Source organism: Hyperoodon ampullatus (assembly GCF_949752795.1).
Source record: "Hyperoodon ampullatus genome assembly, chromosome: 19".
Lineage (NCBI taxonomy): Eukaryota > Metazoa > Chordata > Mammalia > Artiodactyla > Ziphiidae > Hyperoodon > Hyperoodon ampullatus.
In genome coordinates this window covers 7968285-7991521 of record NC_136932.1, presented here as the reverse complement: position 1 = coordinate 7991521, position 23237 = coordinate 7968285, and the positions used below count along the sequence as shown (strand labels likewise).

At 52.7% G+C, this 23237-nt stretch overlaps 1 protein-coding gene across 2 annotated transcripts; it reads left to right on the top strand.

Annotated features, from left to right (window-relative positions):
- Positions 1–259: 259 nt before the first annotated feature.
- MPP2 (MAGUK p55 scaffold protein 2) lies at positions 260–23237 on the top strand (the record flags this gene model as incomplete). Of its 2 annotated transcripts, none has more annotated exons than XM_079725717.1 (12): positions 260–431; positions 5260–5378; positions 17863–18015; positions 18130–18279; positions 18630–18857; positions 19640–19771; positions 19866–19971; positions 20053–20121; positions 20343–20504; positions 21125–21327; positions 21656–21784; positions 23061–23237. In XM_079725717.1, 12 exons carry the CDS (start codon positions 260–262, stop codon positions 23235–23237), a joined length of 1800 nt encoding a protein of 599 aa, XP_079581843.1. The 2 variants fall into 2 exon arrangements, with proteins under 2 accessions (XP_079581843.1, XP_079581844.1); XM_079725718.1 differs by lacking the exon at positions 260–431 and adding an exon at positions 3615–3696.

Sequence of the window (23237 nt, the reverse complement as noted above, 5' to 3'; positions counted from 1 at the left end):
GCTTTTGCCTCAAACTGGACTTTTCCCCACCCTTTCTCTCTCTCTCTCTCTCAAAAAAAGAGACAGATGGTAGGCAGAAACAATTTTTTTTTGAGTCATAAACCCTGGGTTTTCATTGTAGCTCTCTTTATTAGCTTTGTGACCTTGGGCAAATCAACTAACCTCTCTGATCCTCTGTCTTCTCCTCCTTGGAGAAATGGGCATGTAATATCTGCTCTTCCTGCCTCCCAGGACTGTGGGATCATTTAGTGTCAGAGCAATGCCGTCTCCCCTACCTCATTGGGTGATCCTGAGGGCGAGGCCCTTCCTAATTCCTTCCCTTGCTTTGCCCTCGTGCCTTCTCAACCTCCTCTCTCCCCTCCTCCAGGAGAGCCATTTCAGAGCCCTTGCTGATTTCACCATGCCAGTTGCCGCCACCAACTCTGAGTCTGGTAAGAAGGGAGTGGGGATGTCAGTTTATATCAGTGGTTCGGAGGGTGCCAGGCAGGGTGGGGAGCAGCAGCCAGGCACTCCCACAGCTCCCTGTAAGAACAAACTGCCCGCTGCCGCAGCTGCTCCACCCAGCTGCTCAGCCATTTCTGCGGCAACTTCTATCACCCTGCTGCACCTGCCCCAGGGTGGGGCTGGAGACACAGCACAACTCACCTCCATGGAGGCCAGGGGAATGCATGCTCTGGAGAAGTCCATGGTGCAGTGCCCACCAGATGGGTAGAGTGGACTGTCACGTGCTAAGATGGGAGTGTGTGTGTGCTGGGGCACAGGAAGCTGTGCGTGGAGAATGCCAGGTCAGGAAGCCTTGACTTAGTTCTATAGGAGGTTTTAGGGCAAGGGTGTGGGTCAACCCAGACAAGCTAGGAAGCGTCAGGAACAAGCTGCTTAAATTCTTGGAGCCTGCGTCTCTTCTTCTGTAAAGAGGTGTAAAGGCTATGACAGAGAAAGCACCGTTACCATTAAGAATATTCACAATTATTATGCTGTGCTGCTGAGTTGTTACCTCATTAACCTGTGACCCTGAGTCAATCACCTCCCTTTTAGGACCTAGGTTTCCCCATCTGGAAGATGAAGTGATGAGACAAGATCAGTGTTTTTAACTTGTATTGGTCCTGAATCCCATTGAGAATCTGATGAAAGCCGAGGGTCCTCATCATAGACAAAGTCTTCTATGCACAAAATCTGCATTCTAATCCAGGGGTTCAGGGACGCCCCCTTAAGTGCATTCAGAGACCCACCAGGTGGAGTGCCCTGTGCTAGAGGCTTTCTAAGGGCCCTAACAATTGTAAACTGCTCTTGTATTGCTCTGATTTCTCTGAAGTTTCCCCTGCCTTCATGCCTCCTACCCATGTAGCCCCTTCCCTCTCTTTAGGCTCTGCTGCTGCCTCTGCAAGATGTTCTAGGCCCCCCAGTTTGGTTAGATTGAGTCTCCTGTTCCTCTCCTCTGACAAACTGAACTAGGAAAGTGAAGGCTGCTGTGAGTGGGCCAGAGCCTAAACTGTGACACCCTTGTCCCCCAGGAAAGGCCTGTTCTCCATGCAGTGGGGGGACTCTACCAATGTCCCCCAACTTCTGCAGTCTTGGAGGGCTCAGTGCCTCCCCCTGCTGCTCCAGCCTGCCTGGGCCCCTCTGTAAGCTGCTTAGGGGTTAATTAAGCCCATCCCTGAGCCTGTGATTAAAGGCCTCTCAATCTGGGACTGTCCAGTAAACCCATTAATAGTGCCTGGCAGGGGTGTAGAGGGAGGGGAAGGCCCAGCAATTTAGTTTCCCTGCCGCAGGCCTCTTGATAGGCCCTGGTGGGGTGGGGGACAGGGCAGGGATTGGAGCCCAGGGTGGGGGGGGTGTGAGGGCCTGCTTCCTCTGAGGACTCCTGGGGCACCTGCTCCCTTGGGTGTTGTGCCATGGGCTGCTTTGCCTTTCCACATTCAAAGGAAGAAGGATAGGAGCAAGCTGCTTAACCTCTTGGAGCCTGTGTTTCCTCCTCTGTAAAGAGGTGATGGGAGACTCAAAGCACAGGAGTCTTGTCTTTCCCTCAGGTGGCTCTCTGCGCCTGCCCTGGGGCTGGACTTGGCTCCTGGCCTCAAAAATTTAATGGTGGGTTCTGGCCCTTCTCATTTGGTGTTCTTTACACTTCCCATGGGCCTGATAGACAGCTGCGCCCCTGCCTCTAAGGTCAGGTTCACCCTCCCCATCTCCTCTGCCTTCCCCCAGAGGTCCTTGCCTTGGGCTCTGCAGAGCGTGAAGCTAGCAGGGTCCTTCTACCCTTACCTACGTGTCAATATGGCCACTGTCGTTGTGGAGAGAGGGAGATGGTGTGGGTGTATTCCTCTTGCAGAGAGACCCCAACTCTATTTCTAGTAAGGTGGAGCAGTCCTTTTCCTGAGGGTTGGAGATACGTGGGTGTTGGCATGGGCTGAGAGTTCAGACGGCTTACCCCTGGACTCCAGTCCATCAGCTCTGCCCTCTCTTCCCCCTTCAGCTGGTTCCCTCCTTTCTTTGAATCAAGGCTGGGATGTGGGGCTTTCAGTTGGAGCTGTCCCTTTAAATCTCTGGGTTAGTGTCCTAGTGTGTAATCCTGCTTGCTGCCATGGCAACCAGGGGTGTGCTGTGACCTGGTGTCACTCCTCAGGGAATGGCAGTCTGGTGGCAGCAGCAGCGCCTAGTGGTGGCTTCATGGGTACAGGGTCTCAGAGGAATGAATGGTGGCTCTGGGCTGGGGTAACTTTCAAATCCCCCCCACCCCCTCCCCCCCGGACCCCCTGGTCTCTGCAGCGTGAATGCTCCCTCACCTTTTCCTTTCCCCAATCCCAAGATGCCTGACTTGCCCACGGGCATCACCCCCTTAAGCAAGGGGGAGCGCAACTGGGAGATGGGGAGGGAGAAGCTGCTGCTGAGATGTGGGGTCAGAGGGCTTGGGGCGCCCTTCCCTGCCCACAGTGGTGTCACCCCTTTCCCTCCTTCTTCTCCGCCTCACCGCTTCATGGCTAGCAGCTGGGGGAGGCATTTGGGGCTTGCGGTATTTGTCCCATGCCAAAGTGGTGCCACAGCCTCCTGGCGGAGTACCGAGAGTCGTTCTTGGTGGCTTCCTTAGATCCGGAGGGGGTCATTGTAAAGGAAACTGGGCTTGGAGAGGGGACTGAGAGGGGAGGTCGGAGGGCTCAAGAGGAGGTGGCATGGGGTGTAAAAGAGGAGGGACTTGCAGGAGGGGGGGCGGGAACAAGATGGGGGCCAAGTCCCCACCCACCTTGGGTTTCTCACGGCTGGGCTGGGAGGGGAGGGTCTCTGAGCACCGCTCCCGTCCTGAAGGGGCTGCACGCTTAACCCCTTCCCCCTGCAAACCTTCTCTCAGCCGCCTCCTTCCCTTTTAATGGTAGGTACTAAAACGGGGGGATCCTGCCACCCGTGGGACGAGGACACTCCCACCGGCCCTTCCCCGCCTCTCTGTTACAGTCGGGGCTTTGGCCAATCAGCAAGGCGGTCAGACAGCTGAGCTTTGTTATTGGCTGACCCTGCAGCGGGCGCTCCCTGAGTCCCGCCTCCTCCAGCGCTGCCAGCCTCTGGCTGGGAAGGCGGCGGCGGCGTGGAGACTACTCAGGGAGCCCTGGGCCGGGTGGGGGGCAGCCATGGCCGGCAGCCCGGGCTGCGGGGCCTCCTTGGAGGGTACATCCCTGGGCTCCTCTGAGGAAGCCGAGCTCCGGAGGGAAGGTAGGGAAAGGCGGGGTGGCGAGGCTGGGGGCTGGTCCTGCGGGCTTCGGGGCATCTGGAGAGGGTCCCTAGGAGCGGGCTCTCTGGGAGCCTAAGGGTCTGGGGGCGCGGCCCTCCGGGAGCGCTGGCCTGGCTGAGGGCACCAACTACCCTGGCTCAGTCCTCCCGATGGCTGGCAGGCTGGGGAATCTGTGTGTGAGGATGACTGGAGAGGGAGGGTCCCAGGATATCCTGGCAGAGAGGGAAGGGTCCCTGCCCTGGCCTCTTTCTGAGCCCACTAAGGGCCTTGCAGGTGTCTGACCAATGCCAAGCCCAGGCCTGAGCAGAAGGGGTCTGGAGGGCAGGCGTGGGTGTCTTTTCTGGAGAAGGAGGGAAGGATGAGGGGGAAGAGGTTGGGAGGCCAGGAGTCCCTGGACAGCAGCTGCCAGCTCCAGTCTCAAAGCCTCCTGCTCCCCACCCCCATTCCGTCCTGGAGGAGGGGGCACTGCCGAGAGCAGTGAGGGTTGCCAGGGACTGTACCCACCGCTCCTCCTCCTCCCCGGTTTGGGTGCTGTTATGCAGACGTAGGCGTGGGTAGCAGGGTGGCAGAGTAATGATACCCCCTGCCCATCTCTGCCCCCAGCTGGGCACACTCTGCTTCTCCCTTCCTTCCCCCAGAACCTGCCACAGCCAGGAGCTCCCATCTCTGCTGGTGAGGGAAGACAGCCCCCACCTCAGACCTCAGCAGTGGCCCAGCTTCAGGTGTTCTCATGCCCTTGCTTATGTCCCATCCCAGGTTGAGGGTTTGCTGATCCCTGGGATGACTTGGTCTGCCCTCTGCCCTTGGGTGTCCACAACCATCCCAAGCCCCAGGGTGCCTGTTTCCCCAGCTCCTACCAGTGTTCTGGGCCTCAGCCTTGGCTTCCTATGATCTGTATTAACTTCTGGGTCATTGTCTTTCAAAGCTGAAGGGCCTGTAGATACCAACCAGTTTAATCCACCCATTTTACAGGAAGGAAAGACTGAGGCGGCCTGTGAGGGACAGTGACTAGTGCAAAATCACTCTGAATTAGTGGTGCAGCTGGTACTGGATACTGGGTAGGCCCTGACCTCCTGCATGGCTGCCTGCTTGACTTGCACTCAGGGACGTGCTCCAAGCACCGTTTCTCTCATCCCTGAGCCCGCCAGGTGCAGGTGGCTGAGTCCTGTGGCTTCAGCCCAGCCAGAGGTTGAATGATGTGGTTCTCTGGTTTAGGGCAGAACCCGGAACCTGACACCTGCTTTCTTTTCTCCCCTCCCCCCACCTCAGAGTCCACTTCCTGGTGCCTAGAGCCTTCCACTTGCCCAGGCTAACATTACCTAGGGCCTAGAGAACAGGCCAAGGAAACTGCCCCTCCCCTCTTAGGGCCCCTGCCCCAGGCATTCAAGGAGTACCAGGAGTGCCAGGCAGGGAAGTATGTGCTGCCGGGGAGGGGCTGTCTTCTGTGGGATGTGGGGTCAGAAGGGCAGGGTTTCTGTGGTGTGTTTGGGTCCCCTGTGCTCAGCTGGCACTTGCGTGTCTCACTGCCTGCTCCTTCCCTCCAGCCATGCAGCAAGTCCTGGACAACCTGGGATCCCTCCCCAATGCCACAGGGGCAGCCGAACTGGACCTGATCTTCCTTCGAGGCATTATGGAAAGTCCTATAGTGAGATCCCTGGCCAAGGTAGAGTGCTCCAGGGAGGCTGGCACAAGCTCACTGTGCCTGGGGAGGCATAGTGTGTGGGGGGATGTTAGCCACAGGGGTGCTGGGAATGGGGCACGTGGCACCGGAGACCCCCAGAGTGGGGTAGGCATGGACATCCATGCCCAGGTGATGAATCTGAGACACTGCAGGTAGGGAGGCTGCCCCCATGCCTGACTGGTGAGTGTGTAGATGTGCCCACGTGGATGGGTGTTTGGTGACTGCCAACTTGTAGAGAGTATGATTGGTTGGGGGTGAGCATGCCTGTGCTTTGGAATCTCCAGAGTTCATCCTGCTTAGCTTTCTGTCTTTGGGCATTTTGTGCGGACATCTATCTAAGGTCACCTGCCACATATCAGGTGGGGGAGAGACTCACTAAAACAGAAAGTTATAAAGTGCTTTGGTAACAGCAGTGATAGAGGCTGATGCGCTAGGCGTTTGGGGAGTGTAAAGGACAGATGCCTGACCCAGCCCAGGGTGGGTAGGGAAGACTTCCTGGAGGAAGGGCCATTTGTGCTGAGTCTTGAAGTATGAGGAGAAGGGGCAGGGCATTCCATGCCATGGAACGTTGCTTGAGCAGAAACAGAGGTGAGAAAGAGCCAGAAGTGTACAGGAGCTGCAAGTGTCAGCGTGAGGCTGGAGCTTTAGGTGTGAGACAGGGAATGTGAGCTGTGGAGATGTTGGCAGCTGTTGGCAGCTGGTGAAGGGCCCTGGGGGCTATGCCTGGGGCTTGGGCATCGTCCTGTGATGTCCTGTGAGCAACTTGGAGCCTTTTGTGGGTTTTAAGCATGGGTGTGATGATAAGCACACAGGTGTTTTAGGAGCATCGCTCTGGCAGCCACAGGGAGGATGGTTGGAGGGTCATGGCTGGAGTTGGAGAGACCAGCGTCGGGGGTGGCCCTGAACTAGACCTGTGGTAACAGGGCTTGAGGGAGAGGAGGATGAAAGAAATATTCAGGAAGTAAATTGGCAGTACTTGATATTTGGGTGTGGAAGGTGAGGGGTGCGGGTAGCCACGCACCTGGGATTCTGCACAGGGAAAGTGTGAGGCTGGTGCTGCCTTCACGTGAGATAAGAAGCAAGGATAGACTGGGGAGGGGGCGATCCTTCGCTGTGGAGGATGAGGAGGACTCCCAAGGCTGGGAGTTGCAGGGAATCATGCTAATGGCTCAGATTTCTCAGGGGAGGCGGCCAGTCTTCTGCTGGCCATCAGGGATCAGGGGTTGAGTGGAGCGGGGCGGAGGGGGGGATTTGGAAGTGAAGGTTCAACTAATTAATAACTGAAGGGGAGAGAGGGAACCCACCAAAGCCAGGGAGCAGGATCGACAGGGCTCCAGACTGTCAATCCCAGGGTGGGGGTGACTCAGGCCAGAGACACAGAGGGTGGCTTTGGTCCAGGGCTTGTGCTGGATGGGGGCTGTGGGAGGCTGAGATGCAGGGAGAGGTGAGAATGGTCCAGAGCATCACCTCTGGGGCCGAGGTTGGAGGGGAGGGGAGAGTGGCCAGGAGCAGACAGAGGGGCAGGGAGAAAACGGAGGTGAAGGCCTGGGGGCTCTCCGGATTTGGGGATAGAGTGTATAGCGGGAAGAAACGAAGGCCGAGGTCAGAGAGAGGGTTGGGAAGTGAAAGATTTCCAACGAGGACAGTTCTGGGGGTGACATGACAACCTAGGATGTGGCTGCAGTGGACGGGAAGGTCATCAATGTTAAAGAAGTCTAGGAATTGGGACTTCCCTGGTGGTCCAGTGGCTAAGACTCTGTGCTCCCAATGCAGGGGGCCTGGGTTTGATCCCTGGTGAGGGAACTAGATCCTGCATGCCGCAACTAAGAGCCTGCAGGCCTCAACTAAAGGTCCAGCATGCCGCAACTAAGACCCGGAGCAGCCAAATAAATAAATAAATATTTTTTAAAAAAAGAGTCATCTAGGAATGGAGGGCTTGTGGGATGGGGTGTCTACACAGGTGTTGGTGGGGGAGGAGACTGGAGGCAGTCCCAGGGTCTCCAGTGAATGGTGGTGAGCGTAACCAGGAAGTTGGCAATGACAGTGATGGCGGGGAGGGGGAGGGCGGTACAATCAGGTGATGGGTCTTCCACAGGGTGAGGGTGGGGACTCTGTCACAGGACAGCTGTGGTCGGCCCTGACATGGGGCGTGGAAGGGGACCAGGCCCCCTTGCTACAGGGGATGCTGTGTCCCGGGGACACAGCTTGGTATGTTATCATCTGTGGAATGGCTGAAGACCAAGGGCAGTCGTTAACGATGGAAGATGAGAGGGTGAGAGGGTCGCTAGTGGGAGGTTCTGGGGAAGAGAAAACTGAGCAGATTGTAGGGGACTGGAGAAAGGCAAGTTGCTTCTCATTCGGTGGTCAAGGATTGGATTCATGTGTTAAAAATCAAAACAAGGAATTATGCATGTTTCATACAGAGAGATTACGAGCTCCTTGAGGACAGGGATGTCTGCTTGATTTGCTGCTGTATCCCCAGAGCCTGGAACAGTGCCCGGCACATAGTAGGTGCTCACTGAATATTTATTGAATGAGTGAATACAAGAGAGTGTGTAGAAAAAGCACATAACAGACCTCTGAGGACCCACCTCCAGGATGTGAATGCCGGCCATGTTTGCTTTAGTTCTTGCTCTTTCTTTTTAAGAAATAAAAGCGTGATCCAGTGAATGCCTCTCCCCTTTTCCTCATTTCCACTGCTTCCCCTACCCACAGGTGACCCCTGCTTGAGTCGATGATGCCGTTCCCCTGAATGTGTGCCTGTCTTGCCTACACATGTATTTAGGTGTAAACAAGGTGCCCCTGTTATATGTGGTTTTAAGCTTTGCGTAATGGAACGATAGCGTAAGCAGCTGTGGTTTTTGAGATTTCTAGTTCATATAGTAATATAGTTATGGACATGCGTAGAGATATAGATTCATTTGAACTGTTGTGTGGTATTGCAATAGGTGAATAGAGCCCAGTGTGTTCATTTCCTGGTTCCCCTACCGAGAGACAGGCACACTGTTGCCGACTTGCCTCTGTAAAGCACAGAGTTGCCGTGAACATCCTCATATCCATCTGCTTCTGCACGTGGGTGAGAGTTTCTCTAGGGTGGACACTTGGCAGTGGAGTTGCTGAGTATGCACATTTGAACCTCAACATCTGTAACCTTCCAAAGCTGACTTCACAGTTGGATTTATTAAACCACATCATCTCTGAGTCACTCTAGCTATTGCTTCTAAAGCGGGACAGCCAGTGAAGTAAGGAGGGGCTCTCGGGATGCAGAACCTCTGGGTTAGAAGATCCTGTAGCCAGCACCCTCCAAGGTGTGACCCCCCCACCCCCATAGCATTCCTCTCTGATGGCCTCGTGGAACCCATTTGACAGCTCTCCAAAAATGGGATTGCTGGCTGGATGGCTCTGTCTTTCACTTAGTCATTGTCATCCGTCCTCTATTCAACAAATATCTATGGCGTGCTCACCGAGTCCCAGGCACAGAGCTAGGGCTGTGGCAATGAACTGTCAGAAAGTTTATTCTTCTCCTGAGGGAGGCTGAGTCTGTCATTTTCTCACTGAGCCCTGCAATGTCCCAGTCCTGGGACCCCTGCCTGATTGAGAAATTACCAATGTGCTGTGTCAGACCGTAAGTAAACTCCCTTCTCCAGAAGTGTTCTTGGGGTAAGCCGGCCAGCATTTCCTCCCAAGAAATTCCTAGAATGGTTCCAGTTGTGCATTAACACAACAGAAGGTAGTGTGGACATGTCTTCAATGCTGAGACCCCCGTAAGAGGCTCAGGGGCTAAGGGAACCCAGTGACTTCTCTCCATCTAGCTGTGAAACAAACAGGAGGTGAATCTCCATAAAGGCCCATCTGAGCTCAGTAAAGGTCTTTCCGATCCCTTTATGCGTGACCCTTTACAATGCAACTTTGCCAGTCCTCTCATCAAAAGGGAGAGTTTCTACTCTTCAGTCTGGGCTTGACTGTGTGACTTGCTTTGGACAACAGGACCTACTTCTTACTCTTTCTCACCTATTTTAATGATTATATATACACAGATCAATTTCGAACCTATCAGACAAAGTACTCTGATCAAAGGTCCAGCTGCAAAAGCTTGGTGGCCCAGAAACCCACAGGAGCGGAGTCCAGTTGGAACCCCCTGTGGTAGCTATTCGCCTCCTTCCCTTACCCTGATGACTCTCCTCTCCAGAGATGTGGCAGATGATGTGGGAGGGGCTACACTGGGTAGATCTGGGACCAGGGAAGAGCAGGTCCCTGAGAGGACAAACCCAGAGAGTTACAGGTTCTGAAGGAAGTCAAATTTGGCAGGCAGATCACAGATCCAGAGGGTTGGCTACAGACAGCAGGTGGCAGCCCTGGCAGGTGGGTGACATCTGGGAGCTCTGACATGGACCCAGTAACAGGTGTTCCAACAATGGACAAGGCCATGGCGAGAAATCAAAGGCAGGTGCCATTCAGAAATTTAGGTAAACTGTTACCAGTGGGGACATCTGCCCACTGGGAGGCCTGTGAACTAATCCACATGAGATGAAGAAGAAAAAGCACAGGGTTTGGAGTCAGAAGATTCACTGGCTAGCTGTGTGACTTTGGTAGGTCTGAGAACCTCTCTGAGCTTCAGTCATTTCTTCTGAGAAACGGGGATAACGATGCTTACCTCTCAGAGTTGTGGTCGGGATAGGGGGAGGTCATGGATGTGGAGGCATTTTTAAACCATAAAGAGTTGTTATAATGCAGTCTTGGCCATTGGACTAGAGTTCATAGGGAAGACTCCAGTCCTGTGGCAAGGGGGAGGTGAGAGAGCTGGCAAAGCAAGGCAGGGCATTACAAGAATGAGGGGCCAGGAGGGTCACTAAGATGGAGACTCTGACTGGGGGACATGACAAACAGAGGCTACAGTGGTGGGGAGCCCAGCGCATCAGTTAGCTTTTGCTGTGACAAACCACCCCACAGCACAGTGGCTTGAAACAACTTTGATTTATGTCTCATGATTTTGTGGATTGGTTGGGTGGTTTTTCTGGTCTGAGCTTGCTCAGTTGGGATGGGGTAGTCTAGGATAGCCTCAGTCACATGTCTGGTGTCTCAGCTGGGAAGACTGCAATGTTTAGGATGGTGTGGTCTCTCATCCTCTAGGAGGGTGGCCCAGGTTGCTTCACATGGTGGTCTCAGCAGCAGTGGAAGACCAGCCCCCAATCCCAGGCACTTTCCAAGCCTCTTGTTTTGCATCACATTTGCTATTGTCCCATTGTCCAAAGCAGATCACATGGCCAAATCCAGGTTGAAGAGTCCCTTTACTTTCTGGCTCACCACACTCTGGACTACTTTCAGATTTTGAACTACTTAAGTATGAGTCTGGGCTTCAAGTGAGAATTCTGTCTCCTGATCAGAGAGGTTGGAGTGGGAAGGCAGAGGGAAGAAGATTTTCAAAGAAAGGCTGTGTGGCATTTCTGCATCTGCAGTTTACATCCGGCTCTGCATCGGGAGCTGGCAGATCTGGGTTTAAGGGCCGGCTCTACCATTAGCCGAGTGTGAACCTGGCCCAAGTTTCTGGTCTATAAGGAGCTTGAGCCCCTGCTGTGCTGAGGGTGATTTTTTCAGAGCTGAATTAAGCAAATAGTCACCGCAGAAATTCAAAACCACTCTCCTGGCTGTGGGGCCTTGTGCCTCTAATACTGTAGTGTGTGTTGTACAGGAGCACACTTTCTAAAAACAGGCGCCCAGATAGTGACATCACAGCTGTGGGGACGCTCAGAAGCTTTGACAGGAGTGCCTGCTGTACACCCATGAGCTGTGAAAAGGAATTCATTTTACCCATTAGAGCCTCGGATACTTTATTGGGAAAACGGCCTTGATACTATTAATCTCTCAGGGTCATTGTGACATTTAAGTGGAATGTCTGTCAAATGTGTTATTTTACCATCAAACATGTATATACCCCCTGGCCCAGCAATTCTGCTCCTGGGAGAAACTCACATGTGCACCAGCAGACATAGACTGGAATGCTCATAGTAGTACTGTTTGGAATGGCAAAAACCTGAAATGACCCAGATGCCTTTCAGGGAGAGAGGAGATGAATCAGATATGGCATAGTCACACGATGGACTGTAATACAGCCATTAAGATGAATGAACTAGGACTTCCCTGGCGGTCCAGTGGTTAAGACTGCACGCTACCACTGCAGGGGGCGCAGGTTCAATCCCTGGTCAGGAAACTAAGATCCCTCATGCTGGGTGGCACAGTCAAAAAAAAAAAAAAAAAAAAAAAAAAGTGATATGGGAAAAAAGAATGAATCTTAGCAAAATAACATTAAATGAAAATTAATATTAAGTGATATGTGTTCACCTAATATGAAAAATAAGAGTAAATCTTTTCAAAAAAATAGTAAGTGAAACAATTTTTCACTTAGTACTAAGCAGAAAAAAAAAATCAGGCCTCCAGGAATCATATATAGCACAATTCCCTTTTTTTAAAGGTTAAAATAACTAAAAACAATATTTATTTTAGGAATATACTGAATACATATAGATACAATAAAACTATGTAACATGAGAAGCCAGGGCATGGTGAACACAGGGAATCAAGATGGTGGTTTCTGAGTGGGAGAGGTGGGTGGATGGGTGCGTGGGGCATGTGATTAGATGTAGGATATTGTCACGATCCTCCTTTATGGTTTAAGTGGTGGGTACTTAGATCCTTGTTGTATTATTACAAAAGTACCTAATTTAATACCAACCAACTAAAAGGAAGCCATGCACAAACCAATGATGAGACTACATCATGAGCCAAGGATATGATTAATCTAATTCTGAGTTCCCAAAGTCCCAGAAAAGTATGTTGCAAATTGTGACACATGTTGGGGTTCTCAGTATTGGTCAATCAGCTGTTTGGGTTAGCCTGCTGGTAGTGTTTCTTTTGTATTTGAATGATTAAATGTTTAAAGTTTCCTCTGGCCCATGATGGTTGAGCTTGGAGAGCTGTGATCTTCCATCTGTGGGTAAGACATCCGGTGGGGGCGGGCATAGGCGGAGGAATGGATCAGCCTAGGGGGAGGGGTCATTAAGTCAAAGGTGGGAGGTAAAAGGCATGGGAGACACACTGGCTTCCTGCTTGGTTAGGTGAGGGCTTCTGGGGAAACTTGTCCTCCTCATCCATGAGCAGAAGATGCTAAAGCTAAAATGGGCAGCCTCTATGCTTCTCACGTAACCTGGGCCAGAGCTAGCTCCCATTAACCCGAAGGAGCCTGGCCAGGGTCACCATGGTGAGATGGTTGCAAGCCTGAGTGCCTTTGTTTATTCTTGAAACATTTCCTGGGGCCTTGGGCTCTCAGCATTGTCTAGACACTGGTAACGGAGTCAGGGATGCTCTGTGGGCTGTGCTGAGCTTAATGAGTGAAGATCGCATAGGGTTTGGTGGAACCTTCTGGGGCATGTCTCTGCCCTCTGGCTTCTGAGGGTCATCAAGGTATAATGGGGCTCCGAGGACTACTCCTTTGCCCCTTCAATTGTCTGTTTCCCCAGCAGGGAACCCTCTGCCCAGCCAGACTGTAGGAGTCAGGCTGAAATGCTGCTCCCCCAGCAGAGGATGATTTAGCGACAGTGGGGCCAATATGCTTCCCTGTGTGGGATGCTGTTTCCCTGGCCCGTTTGGGGAAGAGAAGACAGGAAAGGAGCGAGCCTTTATTGAGCACCTGCTGTGTGCCGGGCACTGTGTCCATCTCACCAAATCCTCAGAGTATCCTTATGAGATGTTATTAAAATCTCCTCATCTCATGGGCTTGAACAACTTTCTATTACGGAAATTTTCAGAAATGTTTCTTGAACCCCCATCATCCATTATCCTACTTCAACATTTAACAACTCATGAACAATCTTGTTTTATGCATACCTCCACCTCCTCCTCCTCTCTCTCCTGAATTATTTTGAAGGAAATCTCGGACATAATTTTATCTGTATTTCAATTTGTATAGATAAAAGATAAAGATTCTTAAAAAATATTTCACACTATCATTATCACACATAGAAAATTAAGGAATAATTTTCTTATGGATTTTTATTAAATGGTATTGGGATACCTGGATAGTCATTTGGAAAGATATCAAAGTAGATCCATACCTCATACTGTACATGAAAATAAACTTCCAAGAAGATCAGAGATCGAGGAAACAAACCATACACATCCTAGAAGGAAACATAGATCTGTGTGTAAGGAATGCCTTTTTAAAAAACTGTGCCTCAAAATTCAGATGCATAAAATGTTAATAAATTTAACTACATTAAATATATATTTTTTGCATTGACAAAAAAACATAAGCTGAGTCAAACGACAAATGACAAACTGGTGGTAAATATTTGCAAGAGGTATTACAGATAAAGGGCTTATTTTCCTAATATAGAGAATGTTTAAAAAAGTGAGAAAAAGAAAGAAACAAGATCTGATGGAAAAATTGGCAGAAGACATGAACAGACAGTTCACAGAAAAAGATATACAGATGGCCTTTAAACATATGAAGAGCTGCTCAGTTTCACTCATAATAAGCAAAATGCAAATCAAACCCCACTGAGAGATGGCTTCTCATCCATGTGATTGGCAGACATTCAAAGGTTTGATCACACACTCTGGTGGCAAGGCTTCAGGAAAGTTTCTCATCTGATGCTGGTGGGATGGCAAAGTGGCACAAGCCCCACGGAGGGGAGTTTGTCAGTATCTAACAAAACCACATGTGTATTTACTGCTTGACCCAGCAAGACTTGTAGGAATTTACATGAAAGATCTTCTCCACAGATATAGATCAGCTATGCCAAGGCTATTCACTGCAGTTTTATTTGCGATAGTAAGATATTAGAAACAACCTAAATACCCATGGAGATTGGTTGAATAAATTATGGTACTCCAGTCACACAATCAGGGAAATGTAGTGATTGAAAAATAACAACAATAAAGGAAGATCTCCACAGAGTGGCATAGAGTGATTTCCAGGGCATATTGTTAACTAAAAAACCAAACAACAAACCAAACCAATTAAACAAACAAAAGCCCCAAGGTATCAAAGAATGTATATAGTGTTACCTTTTACGTAAGAAAGGGAAATATTTATTTATTTTTGTGGAAAAAAACCCAGATAGAATAAACCAGAAACTAATGAAGATGATTATCTTTAGAGCGTAGGTGTAAATGGGGTAGAAGGGATAAGGATGGAAATGAGACTTTTTTGAGTTTACTTTTTATATAGATTTAAAATTTGAGGGACTTCCCTTGTGATGCAGTGGTTAAGAATCCACCTCCCAGTACAGGGGACACGGGTTTGAGCCCTGGTCCGGGAAGATCCCACATGCCGTGGAGCACCTAAGCCCGTGTGCCACAACTACTGAGCCTGCACTCTAGAGCCCGCGAGCCACAACTAGTGAGCCCGCGCACCTAGAGCCCATGCCCCACAACAAGAGAAGCCACCGCAATGGGAAGCCCACGCACCGCAGTGGAGAGTAGACCCTGCTCTCCACAACTAGAGAAAGCCCGCGCACAGCAACGAAGACGCAGCGCAGCCAGAAATAAATAAATAAATAGAATTAAATTCTTTAAAAAATTTTGAACCATGCGAATGTTGTACATATTAAAAAAGATTAAATTAAAAAGAATGGAAAAAACCACACCCTGAAATTAAGTGCAGATAAGTGAATTTGTCCATCTATCAAATTGTTAGCATAATCCTACAGAAAAAGGAATTAATTTAAGTAACATTTTTCTTGCAATATTCTGACTGTATGCCCTAAGTGGGATATATACTAAGGCTGTACTATTTAATATAGTAGCCACTAGCCACACGTGGGTATTTATTTAAATATTTAAGTTAAAATTAAAATAAACTAAAATGCTGATATATGATTAAAAATTGTGTTCCTTAGTTGTCCTAGTTACATTTCTCAATAGCCACGTGCGGCTAGAAGCTACCACAGTAGACAGCCCAGATATAGAACATTTCCATTAATGCTGTAAGTTCTTTTAGACTATTCTGAGGACAAAAAGAATGCAGATAAATCTTGATTTTTACTTAGTAGTTTTTTTTTTTTTTTTACGGTACGCGGGCCTCTCACTGTTGCGGCCTCTCCCGTTGCGGAGCACAGGCTCCGGACGTGCAGGCTCAGCGGCCATGGCTCACGGGCCCTGCCGCTCCATGGCACGTGGGATCCTCCTGGACCGGGGCATGAACCCGCGTCCCCTGCATCGGCAGGTGGACTCTCAACCACTGCGCCACCAGGGAAGCCCCACTTAGTAGTTTTGTGATAGGTAGTAGCAGTAGTTTAACAAATCTGAAACTTGTTTGAATATTGAAGGACAGAACAAATAATTAAAATATATTAATGTTCTTGGGGAAAAGTTCTCACCAAAGGAGAAGGGAGATACAAATATGGGATGGGAGAAGATAAGGAAAGTATTGTAGAGTTTGGTTTTAATTAGAACTGTCAGAATCAACTAACGTCTACTGAAGTAATGACACCCCAGAATCAATGAGCACTAAGTGCCCAGATCTTGGTTTCTAAATACCATTTCCCACCAAAAGGAATCAGGGTTCCTTGGGGGAGTTGCCGATTCCAGAACCAGGGTAGGGAAAGTACAAGGTGAGCTCATGGTGGAAGGAAGAGGTGCTCAAGGACAGATGGGAACATGTCAGAAGGATGCTTGGGGCTCCCCTGGACACATGTGGGATAAATTGAGACAATGAAGGTAGTGATGGTGACGGATTAGAACACAGTGAGTAAAAAACTCCATAGTCCATAGATATGGGGAGAGAGAGAGAGAGAGAGAGAGAGAGAGAGAGAGGGAGGGAGGGAGGGAGGAGGAGTGGGAGGGAAAAGGGAAGAGCTGTTATAATAGAATGCCAACTAAGACATGTAGAAGGAATAATGGGATTAGATAATGACTATTTTGCAACCCCTGTATATAATAATAATTGATTCAGGCAAAGGCCATAAATGGATACTAAATCCATTAGTGAATGATTGTTGGGGAACAGAATAGTCACACAGTCTAAAGGTGTGGGAAAACCACAAGATCACTTATATAGAACCCTTGCCGCAATGATTAGCCTGAGTCTAAAGGTGAGGAAGCAATCAGATAAATCCAGTTCTGGGGCACTCTACAAACTACTGGCCTGGGCTCTTTAAAAATGCCCTGAAAGGGCTTCCCTGGTGGTGCAGTGGTTGAGAGTCCGCCTGCCGATGCAGGGGACACGGGTTCGTGCCCCGGTCCACGAAGATTCCACATGCCGCAGAGCGGCTGGACCCGTGAGCCACGGCCGCTGAGCCTGCGCGTCCGGAGCCTGTGCTCCGCAACGGGAGAGGCCACAACAGTGAGAGGCCCGCGTACCGCAAAAAAAAAAAAAAAAAAAAAAAAAAAAAAAAAAAAAAAATTGCCCTGAAAGACTAAGAGTTATTGGAGTCTGTTCTAGATCAAAGGAGAATAAAAAAATGTGACAACCAAATTTAACATGTGATCTTGGTTAGATTGTAGATCAGAAAAACAAAGCTGTAAAGAATATTTTTGAGACAATAGTGAACATGGACATGGACTATGAGATAATATTATATCAGTGTGTCAGTGCTGAATTTCTTGCATGTGATAATGGCACTGTAGTTTATATAGCAGATCTCCTGTTTGTTCTTAGGAGATTCATGCCGAAGTACTTTGAGGCGAAGTACTTTTTGTCTGCAACTATCTTTCAGATGATTCAGAGGGAAAAAAAAGTCTCCATGTATATCCCTGAAATGGGACTCCTTTCTTCCCACTTAACATAACATAACTCTCCCCGCTGGGCTCGTCACTGGCAAAGGCTTCCTTTTCCCTTTTCAAAGCACCTTGTCATGGAGCCCATGCTCAGTGTCATGGAGCCCATGCTCAGTCAGTAGAGCACCGAGGAGGTGCAGGGCCTTCTCCTGGTACCATGGACTGATACTTGTCCCCTTCTTCACTGGAGCACTGGGCTCAAGGCTTGGAGACCCAAGTTAGAGTCCCTGTGACCTTGGGCAAGCTACTCCACTTCCCTGGCTTCCTTAATCTGGGCTACAGGGTGTCCAAGACCCCACCCAACCATGATGTTGGGTAGAAGAAGCTGTCCTTGAACTCACATGCTTATAGGGTTCTGGATGCTGGGGACAGTGTGATGATTTTAATGGTCCTCTGTGGCAAGAGATGGAAATGAAATTTTATCCTTGGGATTCTCTCTTCCCTAAACTGAGTCCCAATCACTGTTCTGGGGGAGAAAGGAGAAAGCAAGGCACCTGTGTGCACGTGTGAGTGTGCTTGTGTCTGAGTGAATGAGGCTCTGAGACTGATACCAGGAGCAGTGCTGTGGATGGGGTCTAGAGTCAGCATTTGGGGGTGGGAAGATGCCTGGGAGCTGGTGGGGGGGCACTGTGTGGTACCCCAGGGCTCTTGGGGGAGCGTCAAGTTTCACCTGTTCCGCCCCCACCCCCAGGCCCATGAGCGACTGGAGGAGACGAAGCTGGAGGCCGTGCGGGACAACAACCTGGAGCTGGTGCAGGAGATCCTGCGGGACCTGGCGCAGCTGGCCGAGCAGAGCAGCACGGCGGCTGAGCTGGTCCGCATCCTCCAGGAGCCCCACTTCCAGGTTTGGTCCTCTCCCGGGCTGCTCGGGGGGGCGCCGGCAGGAAGTTAGAACTGGGATGGGAAGGGAGCTCGGGGCACTGCCCCATGGTCCCTCCTCTTCCCCCCACCTCCCCAGTCCCTCCTGGAGACGCACGACTCTGTGGCCTCAAAGACCTATGAGACACCGCCCCCCAGCCCTGGCCTGGACCCCACTTTCATCAACCAGCCCGTGCCTCCTGATGCGGTGCGCATGGTGGGCATCCGCAAGACGGCTGGAGAGCATCTGGTGAGCACGCTGGGCAGCGCCAGCGGTGGAATCTCGGGAGGGGGGATTGAGAGTAACCGGCGGGGACCAAGTCTGGTCAGGAGAGGGCTGAAGATGAAGACGGGATCAGCTCTGCCCAGGGTCGGGCGCCAGCACACCCGGGAGACCGCAGACATTGTGACTCTCTCCATTCTGCCCACTTTCAGTCCACTGGTGCCCCTGTAAGTAAAGAATTTGGGCAGAAGGTGGCAGAGAAGTTCGCTGTGAGGGTGGAGGTGGAAGGGTAGAATGGAGGGGCTCTTAAGAGACCCATCGGAAGATTCTGACTTGGAGCCGTTGGCGCCTCATCATACCCGCCCTCCGTCCCCCAGGGTGTGACATTCCGCGTGGAGGGTGGCGAGTTGGTGATCGCACGCATTCTGCACGGGGGCATGGTGGCTCAGCAAGGCCTACTACACGTGGGCGACATCATCAAGGAGGTGAACGGGCAGCCGGTGGGCAGCGACCCCCGCGCGCTGCAGGAGCTCCTGCGCAACGCCAGCGGCAGCGTTATCCTCAAGATCCTGCCCAGCTACCAGGAGCCCCATCTGCCCCGCCAGGTGGGCCCCTCCACCAAGCCCCTCACCCAGCACAAGGCCCAAGGGGTGGCTGAGCTTCCCGGCGGCCAGGGTCACAGGCCTCCTGGTGGGAGCGCCTCCTCACCAACCAGTGTACTCAAAGCAAGATGCATCTGGCGAATGCGGTCACGCGTTTGCCCTAGTCTTGGGCACTCATGCGCATGTGTAAGGGATGTGCGCGCATCTAAAGCCCGGAGTACCTGAGTGCACAAATGAATTCCTGCATCGTGTGCAGCCCTCCGTGTGCCTACGTGTAGGCACGGGTGCCCAGAATTGGGCTATCATGTGCTCTATACAGCTGCCTTCAGGTTGGTGGATTGTGGAGGTCTCGCCGCTCTGCTCACCTCTCCTGTTGGCTGTCTAGCCTTTTGCCAGAGCCCTCTCCTCCGAGGGAGGGTGTAGGGCGACGGAGGGATCTTGCATTAGGTGCCAGGGTCGTGTTCCTTACCAGGTGATCCCACCTTCTTGGTGGGTAGGGCAGGGCCCCAGGCCTGAGCAGATCGCCTATCCTTCTGAGTCCTCTTATTCTGGATGCAAAGGGAGGCTGGTACCAGGGAGGTGGAGCAGGCAGGCCTGCGGCATCATGCCTTTAGATGGGCAGTGCCAGGGTCTCTTTCGTCTTTGTGAGGGGAGGGGGCAGGAGGTGAACTGTGTGACACTCCCACCCCCCACCCTCGGGGTAAGGGTGGCAACAGGAATGGGCATCGCCCCCTCCAGCCTTCCCCTGCTTCTTCCCTTGACCCTTTGCCAAATCCCTGGCCCAGGTATTTGTGAAATGCCACTTTGACTATGACCCAGCCAGAGACAGCCTTATCCCCTGCAAGGAAGCTGGCCTGCGCTTCAATGCTGGGGACCTGCTTCAGATTGTAAACCAGGACGACGCCAACTGGTGGCAGGTGAGCCCTGGGCACCCGTGCTGTCTCTCCAGGTAGGGTGTCGGGGGGCGGTGAGGGCTTACTCAGGCACATCTTTGTCCCACGGTCGTTTCAGGCGTGCCACGTAGAAGGGGGCAGCGCTGGGCTCATCCCCAGTCAGCTACTGGAGGAGAAGCGGAAAGCCTTTGTCAAGCGGGACCTGGAGCTGACACCCACCTCAGGTACAGTCCTGCCCCCAGACCTCTAATCTGGGACCTGATGTGGCCCTGCCTGGCCTCACTTGCTCATCTCCTTATGGCCAGGGACCCTGTGCGGCAGCATTTCAGGAAAGAAAAAGAAGCGAATGATGTATTTGACCACCAAGAATGCAGGTGGGCGTTGAGGGCCCTCGTCCCCCGTCCTCCTCCAGTGCTCCCTCCCTCCCCCACCGATGACTTGTGCATCTGCTGGTGCTGATGCCGCCCGTCCTGTCCCTAAGCCCTGCCCTGTTTTTCCCTCCTGCCCTTGGCCCCAGCCCTCTTATCCTTGGCCTCCCTGAGAGCCCAGCCCCACCCCCTTCACCTGATGAGCAGTGACATCTCCCTGTGTCCAGAGTTTGACCGCCATGAGTTGCTCATTTATGAGGAGGTGGCCCGCATGCCCCCCTTCCGCCGGAAAACCCTGGTGCTGATTGGGGCTCAGGGTGTGGGCCGGCGCAGCCTGAAGAACAAACTCATCATGTGGGATCCGGATCGCTACGGCACCACAGTGCCCTGTGAGTGGGGGCTGGGTCCTGCCGGGTGGGAGGCAGGGAGCAGGGGCTGCCCTGGGGGCCAAGGCTGAGTCCACTGAATGGGCATCTGCATAGGCCCCAGGTTAAGTGATACCTTTGGGTGTGAGGTGTGTGGTGCGCGCCCTCTGTGGGTGGACTTGGGAACTGCAGGCTGGGGAGGGCGAGGAACCATTGGCCATGTGGGTGGTGCTAGCCTTACCTTTCCTTCTCTCATGTTTCACTTGCTAAAAGCCCAGCTGGGAACCCATGTGAAACAGGGCTGTGAGCCGTGTGGGGCCTTGTGGAAAAGAGGGCTTCTGGTGACAGAACCAGAGACAGGAACCTGAGTGCTGACCCCAGGTCTGCTTGGCCTTGCTGTGCGGCTTTGGGCTGCATATTGCCCTCTCTGGGCTTCAGCCCTCCATCTGTGAGCACTGGGTTACAATAGTGACTTCTGAAGGTCCCCTCAATATGGACATCTCGAGTCTGTGGGTGCCAATGGTGAGGGTGAGGGCAAGGTGTGCGGGAAGGCAGCAGGGCTGCTTGGTGCAGGTAGAGCACGAGCACGTGTGTCTGAGGTGGTGTGGCCTGCCTGTGCCCATTCGGCCCCTCCTTCCCCCTAGACACGTCCCGGAGGCCCAAGGACTCAGAACGGGAAGGCCAGGGCTACAGCTTTGTGTCCCGTGCGGAGATGGAGGCTGACATCCGTGCTGGGCGATACCTGGAACATGGTGAATACGAGGGCAACCTGTATGGCACACGTATCGACTCCATCCGGGGCGTGGTCGCTGCCGGCCGGGTGTGTGTGCTGGATGTCAACCCCCAGGTACTGCCTGGCCCGCTCCTTCCCAGCCTGCTCAATACCTCTCTGGGTACTCTGCTTGCCACCCAGTATTACCCCATATATTTCCAAGTACCCCCCTATAGCCCCTCAACTACTGCTAGGGACCCAGCCCACCTAAAACCTCTTTCTCAGCCTCCTGGACTCCCAGTCACCCCATCCCTAGCCACCTGCCAGCTATTTTGCCATTCATCCCCAGGACTCATGTCCCAGAGTCCCAGGTCCCCATTCTCATCTATTCCCAGGTACCTGTTCTCACCCCCATCACCCCAGATGTACATGGGGATATACTCCTGACCCTCCTCTTCTGCAGGCAGTGAAGGTCCTGAGAACAGCTGAGTTTGTCCCTTATGTGGTGTTCATCGAGGCCCCTGACTTTGAGACCCTGCGAGCCATGAACCGGACGGCGCTGGAGAGTGGGGTGTCCACCAAGCAGCTCACGGTGAGGGCCTCTAAGGTGTGGTGGGAGGGGCCTCGTGGCTGATTGGGGTGGTGTGGGAGGGCCAGCCAGAGCCGAGGAAGCGAAGAAGGTGGTGTCGGGAAGGGGAGAGGCGCCCGCCTGAGGTACCACTGAGGTAAGACTTGCAAATCCCACTTAGAGGTGTGGGAATGGAGGTCTGAGCGAGGCAGTGAAGTGTAGAGTCAGGGACACAGCTGGCCCGGGGCACGGGAGCTTCTGCCAGGCCCCCTGCTCGGTCCACTCTGTGGGAACAGGGCTCCAGGGGAGCCCAGAGGGCCGGTGGGAGATCTGTGGGCAGAGGTGGGCTGCTTACAGCTGGGGGTAAGGCCGAAGGGAGGGAGGAGGCCGGAGGCTGGAAGGCTGCCTGGAGGGACCAGTTAGCATCAGGGAGGAGGCAGTGCAGGGAGGAGAGGCTTCAAGGCAGGTGTTGCAGGACTCCAGGGCACCCCTCTCCCCCCAGGGACCCCTTGGAACAGCCTTCCCCGGCAGGTGTAGGGTTTGCAGAGCTCTGAACTCAGGGGGCCCTCTGCTGGCCACTTATGGTACTGCAGCTCTCAGGCCCCGGTCAGCTGCTCAGACCCAGGAGAAAGGTCCGGTCTGGGCTCCCCACTGCTGCAGCCTGCTCTGGCCACAAACAGGGCCTACTGGAGCCCCTGGGACACAGCTGGGTCAGCCCTAGAGCCCCTGCCTCGGCTTATGTAAGTCAGTATTCAAGTTCCCTTCCCACCCTTGCCGGTCCAGCTTGGGCTGTGTCTGGAGAGGGGGTTGCCTCGGGCCCTTGTGGGTGGCCCTAGGACCAGGCGTGGCAATTGCCTTTCAGGCTGTCTAGGTAAGGGGGCCTTCAGACTGAAGGGAGCGCTGGCTTTGGAGTCAGGCAGACCCCGTTCAGCCATTGGCTGGCTGTGTGGCCTCTTTGTACGTCAGTTTCCTCTGTTGTAAATGAGAATAATTAGTCCTGCTTGCAGAGCTGTAGTGAAGATTACGCTGGTTGCCAAGTGTTTAGTGCAGTGCTTGGCACTTCCTAAAGGTTATTTCCTTCCTCCCTTCCCCCCACCCATCTGTCTGTCCACGGTTACATGAGAGCTGCCTTGGGGCATGCAGGGAGGGGCTGCTGCCTCCCCAGCCAGGGGGTCTGTGCCTGCCATGGTTGGTACTTTGTGCTTTGGGGAGGGGGCTGGATGGGGCAGGCTGTGGGTCCCCCTGACACTGGGGGTGCCAGGGGGATACTGATGGGCGGGAGGTCCCCTTGTGCTGGCAGGAGGCGGACCTGAGACGGACAGTGGAGGAGAGCAGCCGCATCCAGAGGGGCTACGGGCATTACTTCGACCTCAGTCTGGTCAACAGCAACCTGGAAAGGACCTTCCGTGAACTCCAGGCCGCCTTGGAGAAGCTGCGCACGGAGCCCCAGTGGGTGCCCGTCAGCTGGGTGTACTGA